The 19,460-nt window shown below is 44.4% G+C and overlaps 1 protein-coding gene across 5 annotated transcripts in view; it reads left to right on the top strand.

The window, feature by feature from the left end:
* Nucleotides 1–4,627: 4,627 nt before the first annotated feature.
* DELE1 (DAP3 binding cell death enhancer 1) overlaps nucleotides 4,628–19,460 on the top strand; it is a 22,614-nt gene continuing 7,781 nt past the window's right edge. For 3 of the 5 annotated variants that reach the window (XM_075510092.1, XM_075510093.1, XM_075510094.1), the window contains exons 1-9: nucleotides 4,628–4,944; nucleotides 5,092–5,203; nucleotides 5,433–5,553; nucleotides 5,934–6,077; nucleotides 12,718–12,773; nucleotides 14,394–14,487; nucleotides 15,202–15,344; nucleotides 16,112–16,270; nucleotides 17,166–17,258. In XM_075510092.1, coding sequence (XP_075366207.1) covers nucleotides 4,838–4,944; nucleotides 5,092–5,203; nucleotides 5,433–5,553; nucleotides 5,934–6,077; nucleotides 12,718–12,773; nucleotides 14,394–14,487; nucleotides 15,202–15,344; nucleotides 16,112–16,270; nucleotides 17,166–17,258 — 1,029 coding nt within the window. In that variant the 5' untranslated portion in view covers nucleotides 4,628–4,837. The remainder of the gene's footprint in view (nucleotides 4,945–5,091; nucleotides 5,204–5,432; nucleotides 5,554–5,933; nucleotides 6,078–12,717; nucleotides 12,774–14,393; nucleotides 14,488–15,201; nucleotides 15,345–16,111; nucleotides 16,271–17,165; nucleotides 17,259–19,460) is intronic. The other 2 variants (XM_075510091.1, XM_075510095.1) reach the window with 2 other exon arrangements.

Genomic DNA, 19,460 nt, shown 5'->3' with positions numbered 1-19,460 from the left:
AGCGCTTAGAGCTGTGTTGAAATCCTCCCTATAGATTCAGCAGTTCAAGTCAGCTCAGGTCTTTGAATATGGCCCAGAGGAGATATACGTGGAGCCGAAATTGATATGTTTAAGTGCAAGAGACAATAATAATTTATTCAAGTATAAGCTAAAAATACCCAGAAGAAAGTTGAATTCATAATGGAGATTTTAAAGATCTGTGACATACCAGAGTCTGCACAAGGGTTTTAATGAGAGAGAGAAGCCAATTTAATTGGTCAGTGCGAGCAGATGCTTTGCTGGGTGAGTGGGCTACAGCATCTCACATCCCCATTTAATGCCAGGAGCATCACCACTGTGCTTAACATGGCTGCAACAAGCCCATGTCAGAGGAGCGCATCATCAGAATCGGGAAGAGCCTCGATAATCAACGTCTCCGTGTTGTCAGATCACAGAGCCGAGCCACAAGGAAAAAGCACTAAAAAGAGGAGGCAAAAACTGACAAAGGAACGTTTCTAAAGGTAATTGCATGACTGACGATCGTTTGTTTAATTATTATGCTAGGCATGAAGCTAAAACAGCCTGTTAAGTTTTAAAGTCTGTTAACGCTGCGGTAACAGGGAGTTGCTGAGTACCAGGATTAAAATCTGCAGGCCTCCCTGTGAAAACACTTCTGGAGTGTATGTCACCGTTCATAGGAAACCCAGAAATAACTTCCATGGACCATTCAATTATAAGCAATCACCACACAGCGCTCCCTCTACTTGTGGCATGGCTCATCAATCAGGTTTTCTGTCACCATGTCTCTTCTCATAGCAGTCACCAGAAGGCTTTGAGCTCCTTCTGAATTCATGTGACATTTACTGTCAGGGGCTGTCAACACCAAGAGATTCTCCCAGGGCCTCCAAGTTCATCACAAAGCAACAAGATATATCCCCAAAACACGCTCCCAGTTTCAGCTCTGGATTACAATGACTGACTGAGGGGCTTTGCAGCAGTCAGGGAAGACTGAAATGGCAGTGTGAGCTACAGCTTATGCCCAAATACCATCTCTTTCTAATTTTCTTGTTAGAAAAATACAACCGCATTAAGAGAAGTTTTAGGCCATGATTAATTAAGACTTCCTCAAAAACACCCCTTATAAACTTATTAGGAGAAAGATGAGATTGTTTACTTTGAAATTTAGCCTTCCCATCTTTAGCATTGATCCTGCATTCAATGTCTGCTTAACAATACAGTGACCTAGTAGAAAAGACTTGTAAAACTTAATAAATTGTAGTTGGTAGTATTGACGGAGTGTGTATATGCACATTTGTTTTTGTATGAACATATTATAAGAAATCTAATAAAGTAAAACAAACATGTTTTCTTTGCCTGTGAGCTGTGAAACTAGATCACCTGTAATGACAATGTTTCAAGTATACTTGGTCAAAGTTGCAGGGTGGGGTTTTTTAGCCATAAATTTCTGGCTAGAGGAAAAAAAACCAAAACTGTTGTATATCAAAGCTTACATGTTCCACTAAGTTACTTTGCTCAAGATGCACAAAAACACAGATGAAAACCTAACTTACCAGAAGACCACTATGAGATAAGAGGAAACAGCTCCAGCACCCAGGGAATAAAGTTCCAGTGGCAAATGTGCTTCAAAGAAAAAATCAAGAACTTGGAGATACATGGATTTTGCCTGGACTTTAAGGGGGGACTGGCATTAATGAGTGTTTAAACCAGTGAATAAGAGAGTGGTTTCAATTACAAGGTTTTTAAAAGACCTCAGAATGTGTATAACCTCCTAGAACTTCAATGTTTGTTTTTAAACTTGCTTTCTACAACCAGTCTGGCTTCCTCTTTCCACCAAAACAAATATATTTCTTAAGGAGCACAGTATTTATTTCCCTAAGGAGCAAAGTATTTATTTTCCTAAAATTATTGTGTGATAACAAACACAGTTTTCTCAGCCTCTTCTGTACACTCTGTGTGCTAGCCCACTGATCACCATCATGTGAGTCCAACAGTCCAGCAATTTTCCATCCAATTTATAGACCATTTACTCAATCCATACCTCACCAGTTTGGTAAGATGATACTATAGGACACTATGTCAAACGCCTTGCTAAAATCAAGGTAAACACACCCACTGCTCTCCCCTTGTTCTGTGAGCCAGTCTCATCACAGAAGGCAATCGGGCTGGTTAGGCATGATTGCCCTTGTCAGATCCATGCTGGCTGTTCCCAACCACTGCCTTATCCTCCAGATGCTTAAAACAAAGTTTCCAGGAGAAAGTGTGCCATGACCTCCCAGAGACCCAGGCTAAACAGAGTGTTTTAGAGTTGCCCAATCCTTCTTCTTACCCTTCTTGAATGCGTGTATGATGTTTGCCCTTTTTCAGTCATCAGAATCCTCTCCTGATTACTGTGACCTTTCAAAGTGGCCCTAAATGACATCAGCCACTTCCCTCAGCACCCTTGGGTGCATGGAACAAAATATCACCACCAACAGTCAGAAAAGCGGTAGCAAGACACTCCGCACGTGCAGCAATTCATCATGCCTTCTCACCTCTTCCTTCTCAATGTGCTTTCCACTCTGACTGCAAGTTGCACAGACGCAAACTTAGCTGAGCTGGAAAGACACAAGAAGCAGCCCTCGCACAGAACACGCCATCCTGCCTGCGTAGCTCAAGCAATTTCTCTCTACATTTACTCCTTCAGCCACGTTACTCCACACCAGCCTACGTCTCTGATCTTCGCTACCTCAACTTTGTTTTTGCTCTGGATGGTCCCATTCCTTGTCTTTCATCTCATCTTCATTTGGCTATTTTCCTTCTCAAGAGTAAAAGACACAAACACCCAGCAAATGCACAACTGACGTTGTTCAACTCCTATGGCATTCTCATGATATGAATCAAAACAGATTAGCTCTGCTATTGACTCGCCAGTTGCAGAAAAGACAGAGAGTATCGCATACAAAATGGCTGGAGACTTGAAAGGAAAATAGGACTAATGGCATTAAAAATACAGTGAATAGCTGAGAAGATCTTGGATGAACCAATACCAACAAATGCAGTTTAAGTTTTTGGAGCATTAATTACTGATATCAACTTGATGAGCGAGAAAATTAAGGCAAGATTATAGAGATGCTGATATTTCTATTTTGCATGTAATTTTCATCCCCAAACAAACAGTAGTAGCTTAGAAAATACCAGTCTACTAACATGAGACAATTACAGACACATTTACTAAAACAGACAACTAAATTACTTTGTAATTAAGGTATTAAGCCAAATCTGGGGTGAAAAGGATAAAGGATTCGTATCCCATATGACGCTACAAAAAATAAAAGCTATGGAAAACCAAAAGAAATACGGTATTTTAAAACAAGCATTTAGTCTGATGAAAGACAGTGATTACGTCTCTCCTGGAAAGCCACACTTGGAGCTAAACTTGCAGCCAGCCAAGCATAAAACATAGATAATACTGAACAAGAACTACAAGTCCGTAACAGGAACTACCAGCAAAGAGAAAACCATATTCTGGAAAGAGAGACAAACTGCCAGAATGACCAAGAATTTCTGTGCCTATGGAATGAAGACATAAACATGAAAGTACACTTTTCAGATGGAATGAGCACAGGGGTGGCAATATTCATACTTCTGAAGGAAACCACTAGGGTAAGGAGAATATAAAGCATATCTTTTTCTCACACTGGCATGCCACACTCTCGGTTGGGAACTCTGCCATCTCCTGTTGCAACACCGTTGAGACAAACAGAGAGACATACAGCAGATATAAGCCAAGGAAGTCCTCTGCGAGGGCGATCAATCACAAAATCAGGCTGACTGCTGACAAGACATGGATGCAGGTTCATACACAACCCAAACCATAACCACATCTTAATGCATTTTTTACACATTTCGATTCACAAATGTTTTGCATATATACGCATTTCCCAAATATAACTAATCACATCACTGGTTACAGGAAGATTAACCGACTGAGTTTCTGATCACACCTGAAATTACTTTATTGCTATAAGAAAAGTACTTTGCAGTATGCTACTTTTTCTTGTCTAACCCATTGCAGCACACTCAAATGCCCATCTACCCTGCTGCTGCAGGCCATTCTGGATCAGGAAAAGGCACCGTTTATTAGGTTTATTAGGGAATCACAGGCTCGGGTATACTTCAGCACTCCCCTCTACTAATTTGGTCCCTATGTTGTAAGTCCAGACCCCTAGGGCTCATCTCTGAGCTCAGGGACTCCTCTCAGAAACCCCAGACCTGCAGCATAACCAGCTGCCCCCACCTCCTTGTGCTTCCCAAGGGGGATTTATCCCCCCCAAGCTACAGGGGATCCCCAGGGACCCTCCCCAGCACACCCACACCTACAAGGGACTCCCCAGCCCTTCAAGGAGCCCCCTCGGCACCCGCCAGGTCTACAAGGGACCCCGACCCACAAGGGGACCCCCGGGGCCTACACGGGCCCCTCCAGGCGCAGTGGGGACCCGGGCCTCCCTCAGCCCCGTCCCACCCCACAGCACGGCCCTTCCCGAGCCTCAGCGGCCGCCGCGCCCTTCCCGCGCTCTGCGGAGGGTGGGCCAGGCGCCGCTCTAGTTCCTCTCTATGGTATGGCGGCGCTCTATCCCTACCCTCCTGGTGGGCTCAGGCCGCCTAAAACCGCTCCTCGGAGCTTTGCCTGTGCGGGCTCCGCTCTTCCCCTAGCCTGGCGCGGGGGCCGCCGCTGTCGCCGTCTCCACCCCGCGGAAGGCCCGCCGGCACTAGTCGATCTCCGCGGCCGCTCTGTCTTCTCTATGGCCCTGGCCGCTGTCGCTCGGCAACGCGCCCTCTCTATGGTCCCGCGGGCGGGATGTGGCGGCTGCTGCTGGGCCGCGGCCTGGGCCGGTGCTGGCTGCCCCCCGCCCGCCCTGCCTGCGCCGCCGAGCCGCCCGACGGCCGTGGCCCCAGCCCCGAGCGGTGAGTGCAGCCCGGCCCGGGGCCCGGGCCGCCGGGCTGCGGCGCTGGCCTGCATTGCGGGACGTCTCCCTGCCCTCAGGGCGCTCCTGGGGGGGTCTGAGGGCTGATTTCTGGCTTCACGGTGTTGGTGTTTTCTGGTTGTTTTAGAGCGCCCGGTTGTCAGGATGGACCGCCCCGGGATGGCCGGGAGCGAGGAGGAAGACAGCAGCCCCTGCCCGGCCTGGTGCCCCGCTACTCCGTGCTGGAGGCAGTCACCTGGGTGAGGAGGAGCAGGCAGGGCCGGGTGCCCCTGGCTGGGAGGGATGTTGCCAGAAGACCTTGGGAGTGTGCAAGGGGATGGGAGCAGTGGGCACTGGGGGAGCCCCCAGGGAGGGGAGCCGTGGTGGGAGGGCTCCCCAAAACGGAGCTGTGGCCAAGCTGCCGAATGGAAATGGGACAGAAAGAGGGAGTGGGGCTGTGTTCCTTGACTTGTGTCTGCTTTTCTTCAGGGAGCACTTGGTGCACTTCTTCTGCAGCTGGTCAGACAGATCTCATGGCTGAGATCGCTGCCGGACACCAGGAGAGAGCACAGGTCTCTCTGGCTTTCTTCGTTGCCTTCTCAGCAGACAGGTTAGCAGCTCTGGCTTGTGAGAAGGGGTTGTGGGAGGGCCCGGCTATCAGACAGGATTTTTGCCTCATGATAAGTTAACTAAGACTGGAAGAGAGCTGTTGTGAGAAGCTGACAACTAGCTTTCAAGCTCTCTGGGGAGAGTGAGGGCTGGTATCTGTCAGGGAAATCACTGTTTCTTAATGATTTGGTGCAATCCCACTTTGCATCCCACGTGCCCTTACCTTTGTTTTCTGTTCTGGTCTCTGCTCCCTGAACTTTCCTCCTGCTTGGCTTTGTGGTCAGAGCAGAGAAGGACGCTGGGTAGATATACAGTTCGCTGTTGTCTCCAAAAGCAGGCACTGCACAGCTAACGGGGACTGTTTTGCGCTCTATATTTCAGTGGTGACTGAAGCTTCAACCAGCTGTCCCAGTGTGCAGCTGCGGTCCCACTTCCTGCAGAAAGAAAGTCTGAAGGTTGTACCAGAGAATTCATCCTCAGGCATCCCCTCAGGGCAAGGAGAGAGCCAGCCCTGGGCAGAAGTAGGTATGTGCAATGTGCTGCAGGGTAGGATACTTGTGGCAAAAGGACTTCTGAGTCTCTGAGTTTCCCCAAGGCAAAGCTAGGAGCCAAGAAATGTATAGCCATTTATTGACACTTGAGGAGATAGGTTAGAGTGGAAAGACAGAACTTCAGAGAGATGAATCAGGAGTCCAGAGACAGGAGGAAAAAAGCTCCTGAAGGCAGGGAGGAGCCTGCGCTGTAACTGTGCAGGTGACATCAGCTTTACCAATACTGGTCTGCCTTAGTGACCTGATTACAACATCCAGTTTCTGTTCTTTTACTGGGGGCAGATGTTTGCAGCCAGAAGGATTCAGGCAAATAGTGCACCAGTGATCTAGGAGGCTTGTGTACATGGTATGAAACTAAAGGAATTATTTTCTTCCTTGAAGATGAGGATGTATATCTGAGTGCTTATGCTCTAGATAAGACAGTGGAAGGAGGTATCAAAGACATTCTTATTAAAATGAGTTTTACAAAAATAGGAATATAAGACTTCAAGTTTTTTGAAGTATATCGAGGAAAGCATGTCCTACATGTTAAATTTAAAGTCATGTCAAGGAAGAGCAGATGAGGCCTACAACAGGGCTACTTACTAGATGTATAAACACTTCAGGAAAATTGTTAGAAGCAGGAAGCCTGCTGGAGCAGGTAGAAAGGAGGACAATATATGATCATGGTGTAGAAGAGACAGGTAAAAATCAATCCCACAGATGTTGAGTAGATGATGTAAGGTGTTGCAGAAAAGATCAGAGGGGTTCCCTATTCTTTGCTTTCTTCCAGATTTTTTACTTTCTTCTGTGCTGATTTAAGCTACTGCCCATCACTGCTTATCAAACCCATCTCCTGCCAGAGGTTACCATTCCCATCACTTGGCAAATAGAGCATTTTGTTTCCATGTCTCCTAATTAGGTGCAGGAAAACAGCCAGGTTAATTTACCTAAACTACCAGTTAGACTGTTTAACCCATCTGCTTTTGCCTGGAGCATATTAAGAAGCACTCAAACACACTGCCTTGCTGGCAGATTACTGGACATGGACCTCTGGGAGAAGTGGTGGGGAATAAGTGGAGACAGTGATGCCTTCAGTTGGCACAGCTAAACATTCAGGAGTGAATGTGTGTCTGTGTCTGACAAACAGTTTCGTACTGAGAGTCAATAGGAAGAGCTTTTAGGCAAACTGGTAAATTGAACAGTGACAAGTCACTAAGACCACATGCTCTTTGTTCACGTATTCTTCAGAAGCTATGAAATTGCTGAGCCTCTAATGATGATACGTAATCCAGTGCTTAAATCTGATGTATGACCAGAAGAATGAACACTGACAAATTGGACACTGGCTTTTAAAAAGAGGGGGTTGTTTGAGCCACAAAACTGCAAAAAAGGTAATTCTAAGTTGATAGAAACTGTTATAGAATAGAGATGTTAGATACCTGGATGAGCATGCTATATCAAAGAATCAAAGGTTGTGGAAGGATTTAGGAAGTCATTTCTCAGGCCAGCTTGCTCCATTGCAGATTTCTTTGGAGAAGTCAACAGGCATGTGGAGCGAGATGATCCAGCTTTTAGCTTTCTGAAAATCTTTCAGCCAGGACCTAAAAAAAAAGCTCTCTGGAGAAATAAAGCTGATGTGAAGGAAGTCGGAAGGGCTACTCTTGGGCTAGTAACTCCTTAAAATACAAGAAATAGTTTTCACAATGGGGAGCCATTACTAGTGGATTCCCCTAAGTCCTTTGTTGAAACCTGTTCTATTCAGCACAGTCAGCAGTGATTTGGAAAAAAGAAGTGACAAGTGAGGTGACAGAAGCAGCAAATGGTACACAATTATTCAGGACAGTCAACTATGAGAGTCACAGCAAAAGATGGCACAAGAACTAAAACCAGGGTAATCCCAAGGTAGGTTAAATTAGTATATGCAGGGGAATGTAACTGTAAATACACATACAGAATGAGGAGTGTCAAATTAATAATTATACTGCAGAAGGAACATTTAAAGTCACCATGGATATGTTTTTGATAAGGTTAAGTCAGTGCTCAGCAGCAGTGAGGCCAATTAAATGTTAATTATTGTAAAGGAAGGAACTGAGGACAAGACAGTATCGTAGGTTTGTTTAAGTCTATGATGCAGCCACATCTTGAACACTTAAGGAAAAGACTGTCTTAAAAACAGTAACAAAAATGGCATAGAAAAGGATGATGAGGAGACAATTACGTACAGAGACTGACTCTTTAGCTTAAAAAAGAAGTGGCAGAGGGTGTGCTAGTGCTCTGTGAAGCTAAAAGTGTTGAGGGAAGGTGAATAGGGACAACATTTTTCATAATGCACATATTAATAGGCAGCAGAGAAATGACCATGTAGCAAGTTTGAAAAAAGGCAAAAGACAGTACATGTTTGGCCAGCGCACAGGTAAATTGTGGAACTCGTTGCTACAGGCCAGAAGTATAAATGGGTTCCAAGAAGTGATTAGGTAAAATTACGTGTTCAAATTAAACTTAATTGGTCCAGCTGAAACCTCCTGCTCAGAAGATCACAGAACAGCTGATTGCTGGAAAGTTCTGCCAGGAAAAGCATGACTTTATAATCCCTGTTCCTTACACTTTTTGCCCAAGCATCTACAACTGTCAGTTGTCAGAGATAATGTATGTCAGAAATAATTTGATTTTGCTCAATACGTAAGTCCTCAGGTTACATTCTCACATTATGCTGTGCATGCGTTTTGTGGGAATTTATTGAGAAAAGTCAGGGTGAAGAGATTCAGTAATTTTCACTGAAGAGTCTGAAAAAATGCATAGTTTTGTAATGTGAGAAGTCCTGTGAATCTTTCCATGGAAAGTTTTAGAGTGAAGCTTGGTGATGCCTTGGTGATACCTTTCTCTCAGAGTATGTTTTGCTTTCTACAGAAAAAGCTGCCTAAGGTTTAGGATTTTTTTTTTTTCTGGTGTTTAGCTACCGAAAGAGAATGAGGCTGGCTAAATCAGAATGCAGCAAGAAGCTGGGGAGAGCAGAAGGAAGGGAAGGACAGACGCCTGGCAGATGATGCAGGGGAATCTGGTAACAAAGTCTTGCCATTAGAGAACAGACCTCCAAAACTCAGAGTGGAGCAGAATGTACCTTCACTTCTCCAGTTTGCTGTTGCCAGCAATGGTGAAGGACCTTCTAGAGAGAATTCCACGTCCTCACCCTTTCTTTCAGTGTTTCAGTTAACTTCCAGACTTGCTTGTGCTGGTCTACATGTACAGTGACAATCTTATTGCTGTCAGCTACTTTGTTACCTCAAGTGGCAAAGATCGTTGTGATGGATCCAAACACCCCAGCTTTGTAGATGAGCCATTCCACTTTTAAAATAACACAATATGATAGAATCTATTACTTTTAGTGCGTTTAAAAAGAAAACTTTAGGAAATTCATTTAAAAGTTGGTTTAAATAGCATTCTGGATTTTCCTATCAGCAAGTCCTCAGCTGCATGATCACATCCTATTTTTTTCATGCAATTCGTGCCTCGCGCGAAGCTTTTTCGCCGAAAGGTAAAGGCACATAGTGAACGAGCAAGTGATTACAGCCAGTCTCAGTGTTATAGTAGCTGAATGCTTCCCTGGGGAGTTGTATTTTACCCCTGGCAGAACTGTAAAATTCGTTATTTCAATTCTGAGATTACAGACATTTCAAAAGTGTGTTTTCATTTCAAAGCACAATGAAACCAATTGGAAACACTAAAATTTTCCATGAGGCAGAAATCCTGGATTTTGTCCAGCTCTTGTTGTGAATTCATTCTTGTGAAGTGTTTGGATGTTTTGGGATGAGCAATCTAGACTGTCTATGAGAAGATTATTAATGCCTCATTTGAGCTAGCTTTGAGCAACATTTGATTAGTACAGGATGAACAGTGGGGAAATACGAAATATTCATTAGCTGCTGAATATGTGAGCATTGGGCATCCAGTACGCTGAAAGCTGCAAGATTGCATGGAAAAAAGATGCATAGTCATGTTACATCATAGCACATGTTTGAAGAAGTAGAAATAAAGTTGCCCAGAAAATTCCAACTGTGGTATTCCCAGCTTTTGTGTGCTTTGAACATACAACCTTAAGAATAATTTAATGTGGTTGTGTGTGTGCAATATAGCAATGAATTTGTTCAAAGCCTAGTTCCTATGAAGTTCTGCTGAAGCTTGATCATTCTTTGGGAAATAAGAAACAAACCATTGGGGTGAACTTGTATTACTTAATGATAGTCTGAAAGTTAACCTAAGCTGGTCTTCTCTTTCTGCTGAAGTGGGATGGGATACTTTGCTGCCCGGAGGGTGCTTTTATTTCTCTGTTTACTGCTGAAAGAACCTAAGCACTTTTAAATTATGTGCCTGGTATTGAAGCAGCTGCTCTGAAACAGGCAAGTCTTAAAGATCATGATATCCCTGAAGAGTTTTGATTTGAGGCTTGCCCAGCCTCAAATGTGAGTTCCGAGAGAATTCAATAATCTAGTCCTTCAGGAGAGGGGACTGGGTGTCACGATTGGTCGGTCCCTGTGTTTTCTTCCAAATGACCTTATGCTCGCCAGGAGTGGTAACTCTAATCTGGGGAGATTACTGGGATTTGGGTGAGGAGGGATTTCCAGTGGGAGAGGGGCATGAGACAGTGTTGCAGGTTGATAAAATTCAGAATTAGTTTCTGTTTATTTTTCATGGGGTAATGGGTTGTCCAAATTACAGCATGTTTTCTCAGTAAACAACAAATCTCTGATTTAGGAGTAGATGTCTATGCAAATGTAAAGTTTCTTAAAAGCATGAATGTACTAATGTTGTTTAAACAAATAGTTGGGAGAATTTTTAATACAGACAATTTTTTTCATGAGATTTGCTGTTGTATGTATGGCAGAAAAACAAATTACATCATGAGGGAGATACCTGAAAAAGAGATAGAGTTTTGCGGTGAGAAAGATCAGATAATTTTATGCCTGATCTGAAAATAAATGTAAAGCACAACTAATAAATTCACAGGTTATATTACTTTTGATGGAGCGCTGAAAGAAATTGTGTTTGCCATAGTGATCTTGCTTGTTGGGTGAGTGGGGCTTGTTCAGCTAAAATACACTTTAATACAGCCAGAGGGCAATTATTTATCTGGGAATAATGAGGCTGCAGCTGGAACATAGAACACAGCTTCATGTCCATTGTGAGATGGTGCAGGCACTGCAAGGCACAACACTGCCTGTTGCACACTTTTTCCTGTTGCTCTGCTGGCACAAGCACTTGTGTAGCCGTATAGTGCCAGGAATCAAGGAATTGGGCCTCCAAAAGGACTGATTTTTGACTCATCGTAGCTCCCTGCTCTGCAGCCACACAGCTTGAGAGGGAGATGGGGAGACACAGGGAGGGCAGAGCTACTTCTTGCGTTATAGCACTGGCTTGCAGTGATCCAGGCTTCAGCACCTGGTGTTAGGTGCCTGGTGGGATCCAGCTGCTTATGGTGATTTAGGTTAAAAATAATTGGCCTCAGTAAGCCCTCGCCTGTTCATCATCTTTGCTGGAGGTCACTGTCTTCTTAGAGTAGCTGACATAAATGCCTGTGTAATCACTTCCAGCACAATTTTGTTAAGAGCAAGGTGGTTTAGCTTTTGCTGTAGATGTTTTCATTACATAATTCTGATTGAAACTGGTCGGATAGTGGTTGAAGACGTGGTTGTGCCAGCGTTTCTAAGAGGGCAGTGATGAGCAAGTGGGATATGTTGGGGTGATAACCTAAGCCTGCATACGATGCAACCAAAATAGCACATCTGATCATCCCCTTGCAGAAGCAGAACTCTACCCTGGAAAGAAGTTACCTGGAAAACTTAGGGAGTTTTTCAGTAATTCCAGAAATTACCTGGAAAACTTGCTACCTTAGGGAAGCAAGCACCTAAGTGTGAGATCTTGGTGTGATGCCCTGGGCAATGGGAATAGGAGCACAGTTCTGATACATGCAAACTAGGCAGTTAAGAATTCGAATAAGGAGGCAACTTTACCTTTCCTTGACACCGGTGAGAGAGTCCACACTTCCATAACAATGTTGAAAATTCAGGAATAGTGGCAAAAAGTCATAAAATTAATCAACTAGGGCAGAAAAGTACTTCATTTGAAAAACACGAACAGCAGAGTCTTTTTAGAATCACAAATAAGAATCAAGAGGGGTTGATTAGTTGTATCAGGACTTTCAAAAGGAGAATGGGCTTTTTAGTAAAGAGAAAGAAAGCCTAGAAGAGCCAGCACCTGGGAGCAGAAACCAGATGTATTTTAATTTGAAATGAAGCGCAGAGGTTTAAAGCACCGTTACAAGTTGCTGGAACATACTTTCAGAAGAAGTTGGAGATTCTCTACCTTTTGGTGTCTTCAGATAAAGACTGGGGGCCTTTCTGGAGGAGGTGCATTAGTCAGCTGCAGGTTACAGGACTGTATTCATGTGGCACTTGGTTGCTTGTGATACAAAGGTAAGATTGGTCAGTGTTCCTTCTGTTCCTTATGTCCCTGACTGGGTGGGTGACCTCTAGGAAAGAGCTGTGGAGTAGAGAGAATAGAAGAGGAGGAAGAGGCAAAGATACAGCATTGCTTATACCTGCTTTTTTTATTTGTTTTTTTTTTTTTTTTAAACATAGGGGACTTCCAAATCCCTGAGACCTCCAGCTTGGAGCCGGTTCTCCACAGTGCAAAGGTACGCTTTTGTTTTTTGCACCAACCATCTGCACCTGAGGCCCCTTCCCTACAGGAAGACATCTCAATGTCTTCCCCAAGCACAGCCTGAGCAATCCACTCACATGAAAGACTGTTTTCTGCCCTGCACAGCTGGAGGCCAGGAGAAAGAGAGATGTGATATGCTGCCCTCTGCTTTAGCCAGAGCAAAGTTGCAGGAACTACAAACTGGCATCCCTAACCTTTAAGATGTCTGTGTAACAGGGATGCTAGTAGAGAAGCACTCAAAGAAAATGGCAAAAAAAAAACCAAACAAAAAAAACCCACCCTGTCCAGTAGTCCTAGTCTGTTCTTGTGTATTTGCATTTTGATGCAATCTTTCACTAGGTGATTACATGCTGTTGCTATTTTGGTTTTTACCAGACAACCCATGACTGGAGAAGGTGGTGTCACTCCTCCTAAAGCTGCAAATCAGGACTGGCTTTTGTCTGTTAGAGAGAGGAAGACACTTTGGGCTTGAAGAGGGTGCATCAGTTTGAGACTCACAAGGCTGTAAATTATATCATTGTTCTTGTTGTGATTAAACCTGCTAATTCCCTGCAATTCACAGTCTTACGTGCAGACAATTCCCCTTTTTAAAAATCAGTCAGCTGAGCAATTGCGCAAGGACAGTGTGAACAGAGTGGAGGTAAATGCAGTATTTAACAGAGTGGGATCCTCTCTTTGACATGGAAGTGACCTCTGTTCCCCCACCAGAAAGGCGTTCGCTTGGTCTGCCGAGGGGGTGAGCATCGAGCTCGCCATCCTAGGAGGTACCACTTCTGCAGGGCCCATAGGGAGAGTCTCTAGCTTATTCGTAGGTCATGGGGCAGGTTCAGGAGGCTCTCGGAAGAGGAGGAGAGTTGATCCATGTCTTGTCCTCTTGTGAGCAGCTCTGAGTGCTGGCTGAGCAGTAAAGCTGTTGGGTGGCAAGGGGCATTTTTGCTCCATGACTTCCCTGAGTGCAGAGGCATCTCAGCTTGTGTGCAGTGTGCACTGTTGCCGCTCGATGGCACTAAATTTGTACACAAGCTTGGCAGCTAAAGCTGCAGGCCAGGCTAATCCTCCTCCCACCTCCCAGAGCTGTGGTAAAGTAAGAAACATTGTTCATTACTGAGAAAGAAAAGATGTTGTCTCTGCTGTGCAGGATTTTATTAGGAGTGTGCAGTGTTCAGTGAGCTGACAGTGTGGGCTCAGCTTGAATTCTGTAAAGCATATACATATATGTCAGTGCATGTTTGGCAGAGACTGTTTGTGCTGTTGACATGATGCGGAGGGTGAACAAGGGCTAACGTTACTTTTGAAGGGGGAAGTTATGAGTGGTATCAGGTATTTGCTAAATTCTGAAAGGGCTGATGATGTCTGAGAGGCTACACCAAGCTCCCTGGTCAGAGGGGAGGTGCGCAATGTCCATACAGCTTCCCTAACTAGATGGCTGTGTAGGACAGGGAGATTTTTTTGTGGACACGACACCAGATTACATCACCCTCTTGATAACTAAGTAGAGTACAAATGTGTCTCACTGCTCGGTTTCCAAGAAAGGATCTCCTATAGGGTTTGTATGTTTTTGCTGTCTTAATAGCTTTCCTCTTTAACTCCTCAGGGTGACCCAGCTCAGCGAGGACATTTAGAGGAAGCTGCTTTCCAATTGCAGCAGATTTTCCGGATTGACATTTCCATTGCATTGAATATCCTCGGTAATGTGGACTTGGATTTGTTTTGTCCTTAAACCACACATTTCTCTTTTTGGAGGACCTCCAAATTGTTGCAGGTCTTGTGTGAAGGCAGAGATATACCCAAGCTGAAGCCTCCTTTCAGCAATTTCAACTGTGCTTTGAGAGATTTATTGCCCTTTGTCCCATCCTGCCACCTGATTTATATCAGCATATTTAAATCCAGGCTTGGTTGAAGCCTGAACTGTTGTCCTGACATCTGTAGTTGGAAATGAAGCCATCTCGCGTCTTTTTTGCAACACAAACTGTCATATCCTTGTATCCCTTTTCATTGTCTGAGATCTCAGTCTTCTTGGCAAGCTGAAAAAGCAATTGCAGAATTGCAACTCGAAGATGAGCTGAAGGAATGTGCAATGATCTAAGAAAAAAATCCCTGCCCTATATACACCACTAGTTGCACCACTAAAAAAGCGAGCCACTTCCATGCAAGCCATACGTTGTGTTAGCCCATGATCCTTCTTTGCAATGAGACTAGAAAAATCCCTAAAATGCAGTGTTGCCATTTTTCCTACGGAAGCTTTGGTCCTGTGGAATGAGGGTTGGTGAGCCAGCCAGAAGTGGACCAGAGCACTTGACATGGGCCAAGGAAGGCCCAGTAGCTGTTGGGGAGGTTGCTGCATTTGAGGCTGCATTCTGTCCATTTTCTTTTCCCCTGTTTTTACGTTGTGTTCTTCTCAGGGATTGAAAGTATGAGAGCGGGCCATTACAGGATAGCCTATACCTGCTTCAAACTGGCAGCAGATCGAGGCTACAGCAAAGCCCAGTTCAACGTGGGTCTGTGTTACGAGCATGGCAGAGGCACGGAAAAAGACTTGGAAAAGGTATCCACGGCTCGTAGGGTTGTATATGTGCGGCACAGCCCAGGAGGGTGGTCTTTGGGTGCACAGGCACTTTTCTCCTTTTATATGGGTGTGACAGTCTCTGAAGTCTTGTTAGAAAATGCTGAATGTAATATAAACTGCGGGTTTGCAGTGCTGGCTTCAGTATCATAGATCCCCTCAGAGATGTGCTCCTGAAATCCCCTTTTTCATAGCTTCTGAGGTCTTCTCATAGGTACACAGGCTGTGCCACTAGCACCCAGGAGAGCACCAAGGAGAAACCTGTCATGTTACTGTATTTAAAACACCACTGCACATCCAAGGGCTTCTTCACATCTCAAGCTGTCCAGTTTGGGTACCTCTAACTACAGCCTGCCACCTAGTGCGTGCTGGCCGTAGTCAGCATCTTCTGTAGCTGGAAAGATCTGCAAAGGTGGCTTGTTTCAAATAATTGTGAAGATCCCCATTAGCATAGAGTAAGCTTTGGTATTGTTGGCCCAGTGCCATCCCCTTCAACACGGGGAGTTTTGACTAGAGAAGGCAGGGTGGTTAGAGAGCTCTCATATAGTCACAGTCTCACGTAAAAAATCTCACTTAAAAAAATCTCATGTTCTTCAGTGGGGAGGTGTGGGAGAGCTGCTGGGGTAAGCATGGGCAGCTTATGCTAGATCTAGACAGAGAGGTTAAGCTTGTCCCGGCCAGAGGGGAGTCATGTTGTGTTTGAGGGCATGTATTACCTGAATCACACAAATGTGTTTCTCTTTTTCCAGGCAGCTTTTTATTACTACCATGCGGCCAGCAGCTGTCACCCCATGGCACAGTACCGCTACGCTAGATACCTCTTATGCCACAGACCTGAAAATGAATGGGACAAGAATCAGAAGGCAGTGACTTTCCTGGAGCAAGCAGCAATGGCTGGGATTACAGAGGTTAGTGTCCACAGCATGGCAGTTCATAGGAGAGAGCCAGCAGAAAGCCCTGTCTCAAGGATTTGAACAAGACATCCTAGAAAGCAGCATCTGTGGGACTGGAAGCAAAATTCTTCCAACATATTTATACACCTGACAGTACAATGGGAGGCAGCTAGGTACCCACTGTGTCAGCAGTGTTGGTTGTCTTCTTTTGCTGTTGGGCTTTTTAATGTGGCTCTTAGATTAGACACCTAGATTAGACCATTGGCTTAGGAACACTGACCTATAGTGGAAAATGTAGCTCTGTGTTTCATCTCCTCTCAATTCTGAGAGTACAGGTCTCTTTGGTGGAGGAACTTCCATGAGATGCTGGAAGTAAGAACAGATCCTCATATTTTATCTGTAACTTTTCAAGATGATTCATCCACATGGATCTGTGTACCCTGCCCTCCTTTCCCACTCTTTAGGAGATGCATTTAGGCATGTGTCATCTTGTGTTGCAAATGCCAGTCGTTCTGGCAGTGGCTGCACCTCATGTAGCACGCTGTTCCAGGAAGTGCATCTGCTATATCTTATAGACAGCTCATGAGTAGGAGCCGTTCTCTGGCTCTGACTTCCACAGTGCAGTTTGAAACGATATTCTGGGTCTTACGGTGTTAGAATAGTGACATTACTGCACGTATAGTGGAGTTCTATAGATCAAATGTGATTTTTCGTGTTTAGCATGTCAGACTGATTTTTTTTCTAGGACAGCCCCCCTTCTGTCAACAGGCTCTGCATCAAGCAGGGTACTTTGCGCACCCATCTTGCAGCAGTAACCCCAGCATATGAACAACTTGCAAAATCAGTAAAAGAACTGGAGTAATTAATGGGGAAAATCCTGACTGATTTGTATCGTGTGGTTTTGTTGCAGGCACAGGCTTATCTTGGAGTGTTCTACATGAGAGGGCTGCAGCCTAAGGAGAAGAGAGGTTTGAAGTACCTGCTGCTGGCAGCGAAGAACGGTGTAAGTAATCCCTTTGCAAACTATGATTGTTCTTAGTTTGGGATCACTGCAGGTTACAGGTGGCAGATTTCAGGGCTTCTTGGAAATGGGAGTGTCAGAATTTTACCGCACAGTCTGAAAGGACAGAGTGGAGCCTTGGTGCATCTTGGAGAGGAGACAGGCCCTGGGGCACAGACCCTACAAAACGTGAATGTAGAAACAGCCCTGTTGGGTTGAAGTAGTTCTTACAGCACAGTGCTTATGTCCATGTAGCAATTTTACAGGTTTCCTATTATGGAGCATCTACACCCTCTTCAGTCAAACTCTTTCACTACTGTATCATTCTGAGAACTTTGTGTCTGTCTCGAATCTGTTCTTCAAAACTGGCCCATTATTTCTTGCCTTCTATAGAAAGGATGAAAAGAAACTATTTCTGTTTCTTTGCAGGGACCTTTAGTGTACTTAAATACTTGAATCTCCATTCAGCCTTCCCCCATTCTTGCAGTTTCTCTTCACACGTCATGTTGTCTAGATCCCCAATTTTCTTGCTTGCTGTTGAACTTTCTCCAAGTGACACAGGCTTATTTTTTTTTTGAAGGGCCATGCCACAATTTCGGCATAGTACTGCTCCTGAACCCTTACCAGCACTTAGAGAAGTAGAAGTATGACATCCCATGTCTTGCAGCCATGTTTCTGCATCCCACAGTTCTGTTTCTTTACAGCACTGTGACATTGTTCACTCATTTTCAGCTTGCACTGCATTGTAATAGCTAGTTTTTTCTGAAGAACTTGTTCATTTTAACTTCAGTTCCCACAGCTTTTGTGTAATGGAAAATAATGAATAGCTATTCCCTCTTCTTCTGGCTAATTCTTCTGATTCTGTCACCCTTTAGTATGTCCTTTCTGAGTCATTTCTTTTGCAGGCTGCAGAGCACTGGTTTAGTTTGTCTCTCCATGTAGTTAAGCTGTTCCATTTTGCTTGTCAGTCTTCTCTCTATTTTTCTAATTTTCCTTTGACCATTTTAACATGCTTGGACTAAAACTGGACTCAGGATGGAGGCATGCTAGGGATCTGACATAATGAGATCCTCTGCTTTGTTCTGTATTCCCTTCCAATAATTCCTAATATTGTTTGCCCTTTTGCCTGCCACTGAGCAGTGACTTGATGGTTTCAGGGAATGATCACTGTGACTCACAAATTTCTTTCTATAAGCACTACTTGCATTTGTCAACACTAAGTTTCCTCTGTGATTGTGTTGTCCACTCTTAGTCCTGCAAGATCTTCTCTAATTAATTCTTTACAGTAAATTTGATCACTCTGAATGATGCTACGTCACTTGCAAATTTTACCACTTCAGTTTTCACCCACTTTTAAGAATGCAGACACTGTCAGATCACTGGTGAGACTAGACCTGACTAGCCTCAGCAGCTCAGACATCATGTTCATGGTGGCTGATACAGTATTTAATTCTAAATCTGCTAAAGATCTCTCATAAGCTGCATCATTGACTCTCTTCTTCCAGCCTGATGTCAGATGCATATGCTGCACAATATAACAGTGAATTATCTCATTAAATAGATGATTGTCATTTACTGAATGCCTAGTGAGCCCTTAGCAATAGAAAAATCTAGCAGGTAACTGCAGGTCCCAGGGGTACCCCCCAGTAGATCAGTGTTTTGCATGTTTTGGTCACAGCCATGACAGTTCTCAGAGCCCAACAATCATCTTTCCCCATCTCTGCTTCCCAATGGATGCTGGCTGCAGATGTACCACAGCCTCATCCTTAGTGGCAGGCTTGTGCATAGGCTCCCTGGGATGTAACCCCACATATTCTGCTGGGAGAAGGGCTCCATGAATATGTTCTTTTCCCATTACCCTGGAGTATGAATTTATGTTTAGTTGGTTAAAAGATTGCTGGATGTGGGTGAAGCAAGGACGGCACCATTTACCTACAACTCCAAAAAAGGGAAAACAGGCACAAAAAGTCATGGGTTCAGTGTTTCTCTTTCGGGTTGTTGCTCTGTGCTAGAGCCGAGGGGGGAACTCTGACAAGTGTTCTTCCAAATAGAACGATGCTTCAGAGAACTGCATTTTACTTTGGTTATCACTTTTTATCCTCCCTTGTTTTATGTGTGCGACCATAGAATATAAAAAACAGATTAAAGAGTGTTGTTGGAGAACTGAGTCTGACCTTCAGATTTCAAAGTATATTGCAGTCACTT

This window comes from Mycteria americana, chromosome 8 (genome assembly GCF_035582795.1).
Source record: "Mycteria americana isolate JAX WOST 10 ecotype Jacksonville Zoo and Gardens chromosome 8, USCA_MyAme_1.0, whole genome shotgun sequence".
Lineage (NCBI taxonomy): Eukaryota > Metazoa > Chordata > Aves > Ciconiiformes > Ciconiidae > Mycteria > Mycteria americana.
The sequence above is the reverse complement of the archived record's forward strand: the minus strand, read 5'-3'. Positions and strand labels throughout refer to the sequence as shown.